Source organism: Gasterosteus aculeatus, chromosome 1, assembly GCF_964276395.1.
Source record: "Gasterosteus aculeatus chromosome 1, fGasAcu3.hap1.1, whole genome shotgun sequence".
NCBI lineage: Eukaryota > Metazoa > Chordata > Actinopteri > Perciformes > Gasterosteidae > Gasterosteus > Gasterosteus aculeatus.
In genome coordinates, this window is record NC_135688.1 from 2,552,014 (window position 1) to 2,569,559 (window position 17,546).

At 49.7% G+C, this 17,546-nt stretch overlaps 2 protein-coding genes across 3 annotated transcripts; one reads left to right on the forward strand and one right to left on the reverse strand.

Moving 5' to 3' along the window:
* The first annotated feature begins 1,588 nt into the window (after window positions 1-1,588).
* LOC120828748 (coatomer subunit beta') lies at window positions 1,589-9,298 on the forward strand. Of its 2 annotated transcripts, none has more exons than XM_078107305.1 (22): window positions 1,589-2,057; window positions 2,626-2,763; window positions 2,847-2,933; window positions 3,037-3,163; window positions 3,263-3,411; window positions 3,545-3,691; window positions 4,045-4,144; window positions 4,233-4,375; window positions 4,486-4,685; window positions 4,810-4,920; window positions 5,168-5,256; window positions 5,352-5,458; window positions 5,554-5,697; window positions 5,802-5,932; window positions 6,022-6,229; window positions 6,329-6,439; window positions 6,923-7,137; window positions 7,221-7,313; window positions 7,447-7,627; window positions 7,763-7,834; window positions 7,938-8,519; window positions 8,608-9,298. In XM_078107305.1, exons 1-22 carry the CDS (start codon window positions 2,055-2,057, stop codon window positions 8,686-8,688), a joined length of 3,219 nt encoding a protein of 1,072 aa, XP_077963431.1. In that variant the 5' UTR covers window positions 1,589-2,054; the 3' UTR covers window positions 8,689-9,298. The 2 variants fall into 2 exon arrangements, with proteins under 2 accessions (XP_077963431.1, XP_077963442.1); XM_078107316.1 differs by having other exon boundaries at window positions 1,931-2,057; window positions 7,950-8,519.
* A 30-nt stretch (window positions 9,299-9,328) lies between these two features.
* mrps22 (mitochondrial ribosomal protein S22) lies at window positions 9,329-11,961 on the reverse strand. Its single transcript, XM_040182855.2, has 8 exons — window positions 11,758-11,961; window positions 11,050-11,198; window positions 10,800-10,964; window positions 10,560-10,703; window positions 10,379-10,462; window positions 10,106-10,251; window positions 9,888-9,996; window positions 9,329-9,635 (listed from the first exon to the last, which is right to left on the reverse strand). The coding sequence occupies exons 1-8, from the start codon at window positions 11,882-11,884 to the stop codon at window positions 9,543-9,545; spliced, it is 1,017 nt and encodes a 338-aa protein (XP_040038789.1). The 5' UTR covers window positions 11,885-11,961; the 3' UTR covers window positions 9,329-9,542.
* Window positions 11,962-17,546: the final 5,585 nt, after the last annotated feature.

The window sequence follows — 17,546 nt, forward strand, 5'->3', positions numbered from 1 at the left end:
ATCACTTGAAAAACAAATGGTCGTCTTGAACATTGAAAAATGCAATGTATTCAAAATAAAGTGTACATTTTTGGGTTGAATATTTCAATTTCATTGCCTATATATACAGGGTTCTTACACATTTTGACCAATGAATTTCCATGACTTTTCCATGACTTTAAACCAAATTCCATGACCAAATATTTAGTGAAATTTCGGTATATACACATGAAAAATTGAGAAAATGTAGTGTTCAAACTAACAATGAGGATTGTAAATAAAATGACATAGGCCCTTTGAGTCAACACGCTGGACAACGTTAGACTCTTGGAGTGGGGCGCGAGCCCAAACGAGCAGAGATAGGAGCATTTGCTTTCGCCACAAGCAAATTGCGCCGCGATCTGGCTATGAGGGAACATCCGGCGAAAGAGCTGACTGACATCTTCGGATGACTTAAAAGAAAAATGCGAATTGGCAACCTTCAGTGCCCACATTACCTCCGCGGTGAGAATGTCATTTTTCGTAACCGCGCCATCGTTTAACGTCGTCTGCTTGTTGGCCGAAGCAAGCGGCGCACTCGGCGTAGCACTTGCCGTAGCCGCTGTAGCGAAATGGACGGAGGTTTAGGGGATAGGGGTCACTGCCGCTCCGCTAGCAGCAGCGCTCCGATGTCGGCTCCCCTTCGCATGGCTAGTTAAATGATTTGAAATTCAGCGTAAATGAACGACAAAAATATGAATATTACACATTTCCATGACTTTTTATTTTTTTCCATGACTTTTCCAGGCCTGGAAATGAGCATTCAAAATTCCATGACTTTTCCAGGTTTTCCATGACCGTACAAACCCTGTATATATAAAAACTTTTTTTTACATTTCCAACTTCTATTACTCTTGACACATATTATAAAGACATTATGTAGTGCTGAAAGTTAAACTAGGCTTTGCGGTTGACTTGCACTCGCGCTTATCTCTAAACTAGGACTCAACTTCAAAGCCATTGGTGAGCTGGACTGCTCCTATTTCAGACACACGCCGGGGAAGTGATCATCCTCGGGTGAGAGCGCGTAGTGTTAAACTGGCCGACCGCTCACTGATGACGTGCCGGTGAAGTTCTCTTAAGTTCTTCAACTAAGGCTCAAAAATGCAAATTCTAGAGGGTATTCACCTCTAAAAACTACCATCTCGCAACGATTCGGAGATACAATCGCCCAGTAGCAGCAGTTCTTTAACTGCAGGCAGTAGTACGGAGGCCTACTGGAGCCTGAGGAGCCTTGATTGACACGCCGCGACCTTCTGCTCCAAACCGCGAAGCCGTTTGACGTGGCGAGGTTTGCCTGATCGTCCTCAATATTCATTCTGACAATTATTTTGTCTATGTTAACATGATTTGTCCATAACAGTATCACGTCGGAATAAAGTACGACGACAACGTGGCACTAAGTTCATTTCATTTCAACTCCCAAGTTCTCTGAGAGATTTGCATCTTCGGCCTTGGAGGAAACCAGAGATTTAGAGTCCAAAGTAGAACAATTGCTCCTCGAGGTGCAGCAGCAGCTTTCGGTTACGACGTGTTCCGCTCCTCCGCCGGATGTCGTGCTGCGCAGACCGGAAGCGAGGCTCGAGCACCGAGAGGATCCACGTCGCCAAACGGAGCCGCGCGCAAGTTAGACAGCGAACCGGCGATTTCAACCGGAAACGGGGCGTATTGTCTCCAAAATAAAACGTTTTCCCATGCCGCTTTTTATTTTTTACGCAGGAACAAAGTACTGATTAAAAAACAAATAAAACAGCACTCCAAAAAAGACGCGTACAGCAGAAACATAGCCTACATTAAAAAGAAAAAACTTTTATTTTCCCCTTCGACATTGTTTCCCTCGTTCGTTGCGTTTGTCGGACAATCCTCTTGCAGCCTGGAGCTTTATTGTGAAACTAAACACCGGAAGCGGTGCCTTTTATTCTCGCTGTCGCGGCTCACAAAACTTCCCCCGCAGAGTCGCTCAGTGGAAGCCCGACGAGGGCAACAGGGAGGCCGGTCGTGTTACTGTACAGCCCCGCTGACACCGACGTGCAACCATGGTAGGAGGAAACGAGGGAACGACTTTGTCTTCGTGTTGTTGTTGTTGTCTCTGTTAGTGTTGTTGTTTTTGTTGTTGTGGTGGTACGGGACGCTGAACCGTGCTGCGTTCAATAACTCCCCGCAAAGCTCATTACGTCAATCATTCAAAACACACCGGTACACACCGCGACAACTTCAACTAAACTACTCGACAAAATGTTAACGATCGAACATCAACTAAGTTTTAAAAAAGCAGCAAAAAAAAAAAAAAAAAGAGAAAAACTTTATTTCCGTGTTGCATGACGTTGTAATGTTGTAGTATGACGATGTTTTTAAATAAGTTAATGGGAACACTTCTGAAGCACACAAAACAGGTTTTGGGGGGATTTTGTTTAGTGATGAACATAGTGAGAAGAAGAAAAATAGCAATAGCATAGCATCTAGATCAAAAGTACGCTGCTGGTGAGCCAGAAACTATCAGGCAGTCATGCATATGAAATGTGGAATGGGTTGTTCCAGTCCCCCCCCCCCCCCTCACAGTACTGTGGCCGAACATCCCCCTGATGCACTGACTCTTTGTGTTTTAAGCCTCTGCGGCTGGACATCAAGCGGAAGCTGAGCGCCCGGTCGGACCGGGTGAAGAGCGCGGACCTGCACCCCACGGAGCCCTGGATGGTGGCGAGCCTGTACAGCGGCACCGTGGTGGTCTGGAACCACGAGACGCAGGTATCCCGGAATCGGCCGCTCGCCGCTGTCTGATCGCTGCACGTGGATCTGTACTCAATCTGGTCTCCTGTGTGCGTGTGTAGATGATGGTGAAGACCTTTGAGCTGTGTGACCTGCCGGTCCGAGTGGCCAGGTTCGTAGCGCGGAAACACTGGGTCGTCGCCGGAGCAGTAAGTACTGCGTTTATTACAATAAACAAGAATTCCTCTGTGTCATTCCTCCCTGAACAAAAAGAGTCACCATTGTTCGCCCACCTCTCTTCCCCCCCCCCAGGACGACATGCAGATCCGCGTGTTCAACTACAACACTCTGGAGCGGGTCCACATGTTCGAGGCTCACTCCGACTACATCCGCTGCATCGTGGTCCACCCCACGCAGCCCTACATCCTCACCAGCAGCGGTAGGACGCGGCCGCAGACGCACAGGAGGGTTGCATTTCTTGCACTTCTTTTCTCACCTCTTTGTGTGTGTGTGTGTGTGTGTGTGTGTGTGTTTTCAGACGACATGTTGATCAAGCTGTGGGACTGGGACAGAAAGTGGACGTGCAGTCAGGTGTTTGAGGGACACACTCACTACGTCATGCAGGTTGTCATCAACCCCAAGGACAACAACCAGTTTGCCAGTGCGTCTCTGGACCGGACCATCAAGGTACACACACACACACACACACACACACACACACACACCAGACCCAAACAGAAGGGGGGGTGACGGGCCTCATGGGAAATGTGTGCATCTTCTGCGAGGTGATCCAGCGATGCTCCTCGCCTCCCCGCTGCAGGTGTGGCAGCTGGGCTCCAGGACCCCCAACTTCACCCTGGAGGGCCACGAGAAGGGGGTGAACTGCGTGGACTACTACAGCGGGGGGGACAAGCCCTACCTCATATCGGGGGCGGACGACCGCCTGGTGAAGATCTGGGATTATCAGGTTCCTGTCCCGCCGCCACACATTTATCCGCCTGTAGTTCATCATATGAACAAACATCGGTTCCTGCGTTACTTCTTTATGCTTTCAAACAACATATACATTTAAATTAAAAATATTTTATATGAGGGAAAACCAGCTGCATCCAATTTATCTCGTTAAAAAAGTGTTGCACGGTTTCAAGTATGAAGGACAATAGAAAACAAATTAACAAAAGTCCTTTTCCACATCGTTCCTACAGCGCACTGAATGAACGCAGTATTGTGTTTCACGTACATAAAGAAGTACGTGTTGTAATATCAGCTGTGCAGATGTGCAAACGGACGTCGGTGACGTTGTGCGTTTTCATCCACCAGAACAAAACCTGCGTTCAGACCCTGGAGGGTCACGCCCAGAACGTGACCTGCGTCTGCTTCCACCCGGAGCTGCCCATCATCCTCACGGGCTCCGAAGACGGTAGGTGGCGTTTTGCAAACTCCTCCCACCCCCCTCAAAACCCCACCGTGACTCAATTGGCCCTCTGTGCCGCGCCCCACCCCCTCAGGCACCGTGCGAGTGTGGCACTCCAACACCTACCGGCTGGAGAACACGCTCAACTACGGCATGGAGCGGGTGTGGTGCATCAGCGGCCAGCCGGGCTCCAACAGCGTGGCGCTGGGCTACGACGAAGGCAGCATCATCATCAAGGTGCCCTCTCTGAGAGATGTGCACGGTTGTATTGCACCTCAAGGGGGAAACGGTCAGACATATTAAATACCCCCCTTCCCTCCCCCCCGCCCCCCCGATGGGTTTCCCAGCTGGGCCGCGAGGAGCCGGCCATGTCCATGGACGCCAGCGGGAAGGTCATGTGGGCTCGCCACTCCGAGGTGCAGCAGGCCAACCTGAAGGCCATGGGGGAGGCCGAGGTCCGGGACGGGGAGAGGCTGCCGCTGGGCGTCAAGGACATGGGCAGCTGTGAGATCTTCCCCCAGACCATCCAGCACAGCCCCAACGGGAGGTGAGAGGAGGATTTCGGGGAGCGACGGCATCCTTTTTTGATCCGGCGTCTTGACCGGCGCGTGACGATCCAGGTCACGTGATCGTTCCGTGGATGAAGCTCGAAACCTGTGCTTTTGCTGTAGATTCGTCGTGGTGTGCGGAGACGGAGAGTACATCATCTACACCGCCATGGCCCTGAGGAACAAGAGCTTCGGCTCGGCTCAAGAGTTCGTCTGGGCCCACGACTCCTCCCAGTACGTCCTCGAGAGGCGCTCGGCATTGTGGGAAATGTAGACGGAAGATCGATAAGTCAGCAGGCGATTAGCAGTTTTTAAATGTTCCTTATTTCTGATGCTCTGCATCCGACCTCTACATTATGCTAAGCTAATGTCTCTTGGTTTTAGTTTCATTTTCACTGAATTGCAAGTCTATTCCGTACATTAATAAAAGCATGTGACGTGGCGAGGCGCGTGATGATGATGATGTCTGTGTTCTTTGTAGGTACGCCATACGGGAGGGCAGCAGCATGATCAAAGTATTCAAGAACTTCAAGGAGAAGAAGACTTTCAAACCGGACTTCGGGGCTGAAGGTGAGCTTCTTCTCTCGCGTTGTTGCCGCCGCCGCCGCCGCCGCGTGCGTGCGTGTGTCCGCGTCCAATGCCCGCCTGTCCTTGCCGTCTCACAGGCGTCTTCGGTGGCTTCCTGCTGGGCGTGAGGTCAAACAGCGGCCTGGCCTTCTACGACTGGGAGACCTGCGACCTGATCCGCCGCATCGAGATCCAGCCCAAACACGTGCGTCCCGCTGCGCGCCCGCCGGCTCTCGCCGCGCCGCCGACCATCGGCGGGACGCCGCTCTGACTGCGTCTGGTCTCCGTGTCCTCCTGTAGATCTTCTGGTCTGACTCCGGGGAGCTGGTGTGCATCGGCACGGACGAGTCCTTCTTTGTGCTGCGGTACCTGCCGGACCGAGTGGCCGCGGCTCTGGAGTCCAAGGAGGAGGCGACGGAGGACGGGATCGAGGGCGCCTTCGAGGTCGGGGGAAGCGGCTCACGTCGGCGCTCTGGAACGCGAGTGAAAATCTCAACGCCGTCCCCAGTGACCATCTGTGTCTCCCTGGTGTTGTTCCCGCCCACCAGGTGCTGGGGGAGATCTCTGAGGTGGTGAAGACGGGGGCCTGGGTGGGCGACTGCTTCATCTACACCAGCTCGCTGAACCGACTCAACTACTATGTCGGAGGAGAGATCATCACCATCGCCCACCTGGACAGGTACGACGGCACTCGCACTCACAGAGACCTGCACCCCCCCCCTAGCCCCCCTCAGCGCCTTGTTTAGAGCGGCTCCCTCTCGCGTGCAGGACCATGTACCTGCTGGGCTACATCCCCAAGGACGACCGCCTCTACCTGGGAGACAAGGAGCTGAACGTCGTCAGCTACGCGCTGCTGCTGTCCGTCCTCGAGTACCAGACGGCCGTCATGAGGCGGGACTTCGGCACGGCCGACAAGGTCCTGCCCACCATCCCCAAGGAGCAGAGGACCCGGGTGGCCAACTTTCTGGAGAAACAGGTGCGTCCGCCGAGCGGCGATCCGGGGACGGAACGCGTGGTCTGTTTCGCGTACGGGACGCGCGTGTGAGCGTGCGTGGTGTCCCCGTGTGCTGTGCAGGGCTTCAGGCAGCAGGCCCTGGCCGTGTCCACCGACCCGGAGCACCAGTTCGAACTGGCCCTGCATCTGGGAGAGCTGAAGATGGCGCAGCAGCTGGCCTCGGAGGCCCAGGTGAGCAAACCGCGACCAGCACTTCATTTCAGGAAGACACGGCAGGAGCTTTTATGGTTTTACCACCATCGGTTCAACGCGGCTCTTCGCTTCACATTCAACTGTTCATTATGGGAGAGTCGAGATTGTAATGTTTTCAGTTCTCTCCGTCAGAGCAGAGAACACACAGGTGGAATATATTATGGGCGTTTGTTGAGTCACGTCCAAACCAGTGAGCCAACTAAAGCTTTTACCCTGCAAAACCTGTCCAAACGGCTGCTGTCAAGTGGGCCTATTCGTCCTCAGGAGATCACGAGTGTTTGCATTCAATTAAAAAATAAACCTTCAATACGACACCGAGAAATGGTTGCTGATCACGTGGCGGGAAGCATTCAATAGATGTTGATGCCGACCGACTCTGTTGTTCTGGCTCATGCAGTCCCAGGCGTTAGTCACAGCCCGCCCCCCCCCTGTGATAATCCTCTCTCCTGTCTCTTTGGGCAGTCGGAGCACAAATGGAAGCAGCTGGCTGAGCTGGCGACTGCAAAGTGCCAGTTCGGCTTGGCTCAGGAGTGCCTGCACCGCGCTCAGGATTATGGGGGATTACTGCTGTTGGCCACGGCCTCGGGCAACGCCAACATGGTGGGAAAGTTGGCCGAGGGGGCGGAGAGGGACGGGAAGACCAACGTGGCCTTCCTCACCTCCTTCCTGCAGGGACGGTGAGCGCAGCGAGGACTTCGGTGTCAACTCGTTGCTGCTTCCTCAGTTGATTTTCGTTGTTGATTTTCCGTGTTTTTCCCAGATTGGACAAATGTCTGGACCTTCTCATCCAAACCGGACGGTTGCCAGAGGCAGCATTTCTGGCGAGAACGTATCTGCCCAGCCATACGTCGAGGTACAGAGGTTCCTGTGTTGATCTTCTGGTCAAACGGGAAACTGCAGGAACTTTGCACACACTCCGTTTACCCGTATTTGAAGTCTCCAATGACCTGTGTGTTTGTGTGTGTGTGTGTCCATGCTGCCTCCAGAGTGGTGAAGCTGTGGAAGGAGAGTCTGTCCAAGGTCAACCGGAAGGCAGCAGATGCTCTGGCCGACCCGTCCCAGTACAGCAACCTGTTCCCGGGCCTCCAGCAGGCCCTGCAGGCAGAAGGTTACCTGAAGGAGACTCATGTGGGGGTCCGGCCCGCTGCAGAATACCCGCTCGTCACGGTGAGCGGTGGGCGCAAGGAGCTTCATGTGCTGCTCAAGTTGTAAAATGTGTTTCATTAAAGTTATTTAACTGTTCATACTTTGAGCGTCGCGTGTGAGATGACTTTTTTTTATTTTATTTTTTTTATTCTTCAGCCAAACGAGGAGCGGAATGTTCTGGAGGAATCTGCAGGTTTCGAGTTCAGAGGAGAGCTGGCCGAGCCGGAGGTGAGGACCCGTACAAAGATGTCACTCCTTTAACGGAAAAAATGACAGACAGTGGTCACTCAAGTTCATGTTTCTATCATTTCTATATCTGCTGGTTCTGCAGGGAGCGCTGAAGAGCCTAAATGAAACCGTCTTGGCGGCAGCAGCAACGGGGACGGCGCCTGAGGACGACGTTTTGGAATCCACCACAGCGATCCAGGTGGTTCGATCCAGTCCGGTGGAGGACGTCCGGCCGTCAGTTGAGACGGAGGTTCAGGAAATTCCACCGCCGGCTAAAAATCCCGCTGCCCGCGAGTTCGGGACAACGGCAGAAACCGACCCGGCAGCAGAGGAAACATCGAGTGCAACCATAGCAACAGGCAGCGTCCAACCGTCGTCCGAGACTGGGGGAACGCCTGATGGCGGGGGACGGGGAGCGGGCGTCATCTCCCCGAAAGCCCACGCGGAAGAGACTGGCGTCCCCGAGGGACGAGCGGCGTTTCCTGCGGCGGAGCCGCTCATCTCCTTTGACAGCGAAGACGGCCCGCTGTGGGACGGGCCGTCCCCAGAGGCGGCCCCCGGACAGGGGGAACAAACCACAGCACTCCCAGTGGAGCCGGAGGACCTGCTGGAGCCTGCAGGGGCTCAGCAGACGGAGGTGGAATCCAGCAAAGAGGACGAGGGACCTGCAGAGGACCACGAAGAGGTGAACGTCGGTTTTTTATTCTACGGCACAAATATTGGCGTGACCACGGAGTGAAGTATTGAACTCTTTGTTTTTTTTCTACCTGTAGATCCTCGACCTGGACGATTTTGACCTGGAGGACATCGACACCACAGATGTTAACCTGGATGAAGATTTCCTGAGCGAATGAGGACAAAGAGCCTTTCTCGAGCTGCACGTTTGTTTTTGTTTTCAGGGACCAAAGAACTCCAAAGGGATTCCTCACTAATTCACATCTACAAGAAGTCCCAAACATCACTGCATTAATTAACCTTTGGACGTGTTCAGGCTGTATTCAAACCCAGATGGGAAGAAGAAAAAAAAGTGTGTGTGTGTGTTGGGGACCAGTTAAAATATCCTGTCCGTGGTTGGGGAAATTGGGGAAATATGCTATTGAAACAAGACAAAACTAATTGCTGAACTTGCTTCAAAATATAAATCCAGATCTTAAGGGGGGGGGGGCGGTCTCACTTCCAAGTGACTGTTCTTGGTCAAACTCCTTTTCCTTCCTCCTCCAGTGCCATTAAAGCCTTTGAGGTTTGAATATTGATTTTGTTCCTTGACATTCCTGAAACGAAGCTGCTTGCTGCCTGGTTTTTATCAGATATTTGGGCGCCCGGTTAAAAGTTTGTACCGCTGCTTCAGTTTGTCAGGTGTTTTTGTCATAAGTGCCTTACATGTCTTGTGTTTTTCTTTTTGTTAAAGGAATGACGGTTCTTTAGTCAGATTTTGAAAATAAATTAAAGAGCTTCAATCAATAATCTATGAAATCATTTACTTCCAACCACTCATCACAAGTACAAAGTTCTTTATTTGGGTTTGTTTGTTGGTTTGATTCAGACAATACGAGAGATTTGTCTCCCTCCACATGAATGACGTCTTGGGTGGATGTGAAGAAACAGCTTCCCTTCCACTGAGGAGCGAAGGAGCAGAACGCCGCTTTTTGTTCATCCTTGATGAATTTGTAGATTTCTATTGGGGGTATTGGGGGGGGGGGGGATCCGGTCATTCGGCACAGCTCTTAGCAGCCAGCTGCTCGTACGCCTGCAGGGCCAGCTCGATGTAGCCCGACCGCTGAGACTCCTTCTGGGCGTAGATCTGTAGGACACGAGGACAAAAGGTCACCCGATCAATCAGAATAGTGAAACGTCAGCATTTATTATTTTAGTGAAAGACTAATAAAAACACAACTACGTGCTCAAGCATGACTAACGGAAGCATGACTGCCGCGACCTTTTCCCATGAAGTCGTCACTTCACCTCTCGGAATAGACAGCGCACACGTAGAGCAGTGAACACGCGTGTAAACCGGACGTCAGGAGATGTTTTCGCTCAAATTTGAGATGTTCACCTTCAGCAGGTCGGCTCCGGCGGCCTGCTGGCCGGCGGCCTCCTGGGCCGACTCGCTGTGGGGGTGCAGCATGTGGAAGAGAGACACTAGGCTAACGGCGTCCTGGAGCCTGGAGGCGCGCACACACAAACACACACATTAAGGGCCTAATGACAGCTTGTCATACCTGTAATAAACATGCATGTGTTTGTCTCACACACACACACACACACACTCACAGCTCTCTCTTCAGCATGTCCACTATAAGCCCGTCGGCCCTGCGGGCGTTGAGCAGGTACCAGGCCATGCCTCCAAAGTGCCTGGTGGACCGCAGCAGCTCATATTTGCCGTGCTTGTCCAGGTCCTCGTAGGTGGCAGCGTGTACCTGGACACATGGAAGGGACGGGATACGAACTTCACTGGACGTTGTCAATACTCGATGCTCCTTACATGAACTGGGCAGATTTCATGGTGTAACGAGCTACATGCAGTCTGCTATCAATGCATCGCACCCTGATGTAGTCGGAGGAGTCAGGCTCAAATTGGACCAGACACAGGTCCAACACATCCTCGTGGCGGTCCTGAGAAAACACCATCTTAACACAGAGCGAGAGAGAACGTGAGGACGGACATTACGCGCTTGTTTCCGACAAGGCACTGCAGAGAGGAAATGCCAGAGCTGCCGTTTCCTACCTTGAGGTTCTCCTCCTTGAAGATGAGCGGCGCCGAGAGTTTGCGTCCGACCTTTGGGAAGTACACCTGAACGAGCCGGTCCCTCTCCTCCCAAGTTGCCTTCCTGAGGATCCCGTTGGGTTCCCGTACCACAATGAACCTCTCCTGAGGGGACGACAGCGTATGTAAAGCACGTGAGTGAGGATGTACAATGTCCACAGGCCACATCAACACAGTACGTATCTCAACACCCGTGCCGACCCTGTGTGGGATGTCGTAGGTGATGTCCGTGAAGGCGTATTTGGCGTCGTCCATGCCATCCAGGATCTTCTCCTCCGACAGCACATCGTCGATGGGCTTCCTCTCCGGCAGGACGGGGGGCATCTGCAGCAACTTCCTGGCCTGCTCGGTGGCCGACGCGACCGCCTGCAAACAGCCGCACAAGAGGTCAGATGAAAAAAAAGCGGCGCTGTGACCGGCGCGTGCCTGAGTGCGATTAAGAGAAGGGAACCTGCGCCAGCTGCTCATCGGTCATGAGTTTGTACGTGGGCGGCTTCAGCTCCTCTTTAACGGGTCGGAACACTTTCTGCAGGTCCAGGCCCGTTATCCTGCCGAGGACGTCCTGCACAGCGGGATCTGTGAACTGGGGCTTTGCAGCGTCTGGCAGCGCCGGGGAAAAGAATCACACTGTAAATCTCAGAAGTTACACGTAAGCCAATTTCATATCGGTTTACGCTGTTGTGACCACAACATGCAAGAGGAATGCATCTATGACGAGGTACATTTGAAGGAGAGCGACTACACGTTTATTGTAACTTAGTAAAAGTAAACATACCAGACCAAATACAGCCATACTTGACTTTTGGAGAGGCCTTTATATCGTCCTATGCATACGAATGCAGCCTTCTTCTCCAGGTGAAACGAGCATGCTAACGCGGCAGAAAGCTAACTTTAGATTTGAGTACAAAGCGCCTCGCATTGCCACCAACATAATGCCGAATCAACACCCAGCCGGTAATAACTCGTCCCACGCATTCAACGCTCCTTTACTCGGTCTGTGTCTCATCAAATAAGTACGGCGATTTAAAAACGGAAGATATGTGGGGCGGGTTTGACACGCGCACTGATAGCATGGATGCTAACGAAACCGGCTACAAGGTCAGCGTCGCAACGGAGCGAATGCTGCGACTACAGCGCCGTTCGTCGTATGAAAACACACCTTTGTCCTGTGCGCCGCTGCACGGCGTCCCGGTGCTGCATCTCACCGACACCCGCCCGCCCTTCGGTGCGTGTTTCCCCCGCGAGAAGCTCCGCAGTAAGCGCCGTGCTGCACCGAGCGCCGCCATGTTTGTTGTGACTTCTTCTTCTTCTTCTTTTTCTTCTTCTTTTGCTTTTTATGGCGGTTGGCAAACAACTTTCGGGTGCATTACCGCCACCCACTGATCTGGAGTGTGGACTTAAGGAAATTAAACCTCTACTAGAACTAAACCAAATCAAAAACAAAACAAATCAAAAATAAATTTAATTTAATTTAAAAAAGCTCTCAAATTCTATTCATTAGTCTTGTATTCTCTAAATATGCCAAAAGCAGCTCCCTAATGCCCTTCTTCAGTATTTCGCTTATATTTGCCTCTCCCAGCTCTCTAAGGCGTTGTGACTTCATCGGAGCGCCGTGACCTCTGACCCTTCGGTCAGCCGGCCTCCGCACCGGTGGGACACGTGTGGTTTGTTTACGTGCGCACGCGAAGACGTTCCATCTGTTTGTTTGGCTTTCCAGCGAGATGCGAGGATGCAACGCAATAAAAAGAAACAGAATAAATGAAAAACATTTATGAAAATGCTGATTATAATATGAAAAATTCATGTAATTGTTTGTTGTGAACATGCAACTGATTTGGTGGATTTTCCTGCAGTTCCTTGATATTTGTAACTCACATACATTTAACACCAGTAAGATAAAATACTTTGTAGTGCTGTTTTTACCACCAGATGGCGCCACGCTACCAAATATCCTGAACACAAGACGATCCCACGTAAAGCCTTTGTTTTGTACTCAGTCTGATAGAACTCTCATCTCTACATATTGTATGTTTGTGTCACAGTTCCACGGTTTCTTTTGTCTACCTCCTGACTGACTGAACTTGTCCTTACAGCGTGTTCTTGGATCGACTGATATGGTATAAAATCCGCCTGGACGATAACGAGCCACGCTGAGGAGTGAGAGACTCGCAGACACGTGCACGCTCTATTCAAACACGTACATTGCATTTATTCAAAATAAAATCTGCTATACTGGTGTAATAATATGATCTATAAGTGATATAGTGGAATCGACTCAAAGCAACGTGGTATTGTTCTTATAATAAATGTCAATGGCAGATGAAGTTTAACAGAAGAGGCCATACATTATTATATTTGGATAACATGCACTAATGTACTCATTTATTATTGATTACACGGTAATATAAATACAATATAACGGTAAAAGGGGGTATCAAATATTAAAGACATAATAACAAGATACATTATGCAACCATTCACCATCTGTGCACAAACAAAACATTATTATTATTATTATTATTATGTGGACTACATTCGAGGTGTTTGTCTGCTCGGGCTCAGCGTAAAAACTGAGCCAGAGTTTGACAAGTCAAACAGATAAAAACGTCCCCGTCGGTCCAAACAGTCCCTGAACAGCAGCGATACCGAGCAGCTCTCAGAGCCTCAGCGAGTAACGAGTCAATCGTCGCCCACCGACACCGACACATGTCCGTCAACAAAAGCAGCTGTCCAGATATGAGCAGAGGACCAGGGACCCCCCCCCCCCCCACCCGCAGGAAGTGCTGGGCTCAGATTGGGTTGCTGCTCTTGCAACGAGCAGGCCCGGGTCCACGTCTCTCCGGCTGTGGATTCAACAAACCTGTTTTCGTTCAATGTTTATTTATTTTGTTTCGCCATCACTCCGATGAGCTGAACTGGTGGAATTGAATTGTTGTAGATTTACCGCACACAAAAACCACAACTCGTTTTGTGAGCTTCTCTTATTGCCCTCTTATGCAAACCCTGTGCGGACCAGAATACCCTCTTCTGGTGCAATTCAATACTTTTTAGTGGTAACAGCCACCAGATTATGATCAACAGATCCCCGGAGAAGGGACTTTTAATGGCCTTGAATGTTCTGGTTAAAGGGTAGTTCTGGTGATATTTGTATTTATATTACAGAAAACTGTCTATTATTAAACAATATTATGTGCAATACACTGTTGTCAATAAGTCCAATGGAAAAAGTGTGTTTTTTCCATTAAGGGAAAGTCAATAGAGCGGGTTCTCTATTGTTTCTGCGAATTTCCCCCCATTATCAGAAGTGTGTGTGTGGTGTGTGTGTGGCATCAGGATGGTGTGTGTGAGAAGGAACGCACATTGTGCATTTGTGTTCATAATGATGCAACCGTGGGGGATAACTGATGCAAAAGACAAATATTATGTACGTCCCCCTCAACACGCCCGCATTGCCCACAAACCCCCCCAAAAAGCAGCCGCCACCACCCTGGAGATCATTAATAAAACCTCACCGGCCGTGCACAAACCCTTCCTCTAGGACCCCAGCCCCACTAATCTGCAGTAGGATTTAGATATTAGCCGGACAGATGGAGGTGTGGCTCGGGCGGTAATGAGGTGAGTCCGGAGGCCCAGACGTGTGGATTGAGCTGTAAGAGGCCTCGACGCGGCCAGATGTACACAGCTGTCACCCCGCTGACAGGAAGCAAGCCGGCTACACGCCGGCACCAATAGAGGGAGAGAAGAAGAATCTCCACGGTGGAGGTTTAAATGTCATGGTTTTGTGTCTCATCCCTCCATCTTTTTCGTGTCTTTCGTGTCGTGGGATGTCTACCCATCTATATATATATATACATATGGATATTTGAACGCACAGACACATATACACACCTACACACCTACATATCGTGTATGTTTGCTTGCAGGAGGGGGAGCGTGAACCTTCGGGCTCCTCTAAGTGATCTCAAAGTGCCACTTAGCTTCAGCTCCCAGGTATGAAATGTGAAATGCTGGCTGCTGAATTGGAATTTCCGTTCACCTCCTGAACCGAGATTGAGTTGACCCTGAAACAGCCGGCGTGCAGTGGATCCACATGGACATGGGACACGCACACACACACGCACACACGCACGCACGCACGCACACACGCACACACACTCAAGAACACTGCAAGAAAAAAGTGAAGAAAGAGTCTTTTCTTCACTTTAGACTAAATTAATTCAATTAAATTTTTTGTAGATTCCAAAGGTACACACGGTATTTTATCCTATTTGAACACATAGTAAAACCATTACTGTTTTCAAAACAAACTAATGATTTCCCTCTTGCGTTTGTGCATTTCGACTCATCAATAATAAACGTGATTTTCAAGAGTGAAAAAATTGTGAATTGCGATATCAATCTCTAGTAATAAAAACTGCAAACTGTAATGTAATAAATTGCACTTCACAAGCTTAATTGGTGACTTATTGGTGATTTGCTGCTACTTTCTGCTCCACTGCTTTACAGGGAAATTTCTTATTTCTACTATTCACCAATAAACCTTTTAGAAGTTTTTTTTAAATCTGCAATACTGCCGTATAACTTATGCATCATTCTGAAAAAAATAAATATAGTAATTAATAGGGAATTAAACCGTAAGTGTATAGAAATAGTATTTTCTATTGATGCCACTTTTACTAAGTGGACAATAAGTCGGCTCCACGCGACGGTTTGAGGGTAAGAGTGTGTGTCAGCGTGACGGCGAGCAGCAGGAAGCCGAGGGGGGAAACCGGAGCGCAGAAGAGGGACTGGATGTGTGTGTGTGTGTGTGTGTGTGTGAGTGGCGTGGGGGGGGTCTGGGACATCATGGAAAGGGGTTGCACAGGGTGTAAAGGGCGGGGGGGGGACAGCAGGCCCGGTGGTGGTACCGGGGCACGCGCCCGTCGAGCTTTCTGTGCACGGGTTCAGAGCAGGGTGAAACGGAAAGGTGTGTGTGTGTGTGTGTGTGTGTGTGTGTGTGTGTGTGTGTGTGTGTGTGTGTGTGTGTGTGTGTGGAGAGCCAGAGAGAGAACATGTGAAGAGGATGTCTATTCTGAAAACAACTGGAGCATCAGACATGACGGAAGAAATAACGTTAAAGCTCTGCAGCCTCATTGGTTCCATGATGTGTGCGACTATTTGTTGTATATTTCTACAAACGTACATATTTGATCATTAAGGGTCATCGTACATCGGCTTATTTGATGAAATTGCAATTTCTTGTTTCTTCTGTGTCCGTATTCTTATGGTTGAAATGCACGTATTGTGTGTCGCTTTGGATAAAAGCGTCAGCTAAATGACCTGTAATGTAATAATAAAGTTGTTGAGGTAAATCAGGAACTGTTCACGTGTCACATATGACGTTTTTTGTATAATCGTATGCGTCCTTCAGGTACAATAAACACAAAACTCTGTGGGATCCTTCTTAATATTACTGTTCAAAAGTGTGTTTTTGTTGTAAAAAGTACATGAATTATAAATCACTTCAATCAAACAATACTTACTGTAATAATGAATTCATCTCAAACAACCCTTCACGTGTCAAATGTATGAGATAATGTTATGTATGTAATGTAATGTTCTGTGTTATGTTACAGAACAGCACAAACGTGTTCCTCCTCTTTTTTATGGTTTTAATCTACGACGCTGAACTTTTTTAACTTTAAAAGATCTCCACACTTTTTCAGACACGTTTGTTTTGTAGCTCAGTGGACTTGAATAAAGGACAAATGTCATATATTTTAAATTCTTTTCCGCCATAAACGGACTGCGTGGTCCTGAATCCAAAACACTGTCTGATGCAGCCTGTCGAAGAATTTAAGGATTGTTGAACTGCGTGTGTGTGCGTGTGTGTGTGTGTGTGTGTGTGTGTGTGTGTGTGTGTGTGAGAGAGATGTTGTGGCTTGGGAGTGGGCACTCAAGGCCAGTCTCCCCCCCCGGTCTTTGAAGAGGAGGGAGGATGGGAGAGAGGGCACATGGAAGGCCAGAGGAGACGTTGCGATAGGAGAAGTGAGGGGGAGAAAGAGGGGAGGAGAGGAGGGGAGAAAGGGAGGGAGGGAAGGGGGCAGAGGGCGCAGTGACATTACCTCCAGCAGCCTCCACGACCTTCCTTTCATAATTTAATAATGGAAGGAGAAAGTGTGTAAAAGACATTATTCATGTTAGTTGATGCCTCAGTGAAGCCAGTTAAACAACATGATTGTAGGAACACACGCCGACTGCAGCGGATTGTTTACTTCCTCTTCTTACGTGTTCCTTTAATCAAGTAAATACTGCTGGTGAGGTACATTAATACAAATGCACTGGAATAAAATGCATCTTTATTTGTCACAGATCTGTTGAAACTGAGAGTAGACAGAACATGAAGGGGGGGGGGGGGGGCGGGGGGGCTGATGGCAGCGTGGTTCACCTGCACCTTCTGACCTTCACTGGCCTCCGTCCATCTGTTTGTATTCACGACTCCACGCCTCCCAAAAGAGACCTACACACACCTGCAAACACACACACACGCAGGGGAATTTAGACCATTTCCTATCGACTACTCCCACTGCCGACTTCTACATGTACTTGTATTCATTTTTAATCAGGGAGTTTAATAGTATGTGTGTTGGGTCTTATTTTGTTTTTTCCTTCGTGCGGCCTTTATTGGGTAAGTCACTGTAAATCATCTCTATTGGGGGGAGATGGAGAGAAATACAGCTGAGAACATCCGCTGGAATCGAACCACCGGCATCGCAATCACCAAGTGCCCGTTAGTGTTGACTGGGTGCAATTATTACATATTTGTGCACATTTATAGATACAGAAATATCCACAACATTCAGCCACCGCAATTGTTTTAGTGGAAAATGTCTCACAAAAGGACCCAAAGTCTCCAGGGTGGAGGGCTTTAAGGGGTTTGCATGCAGCACACACTCCTGCTCCCCCCCC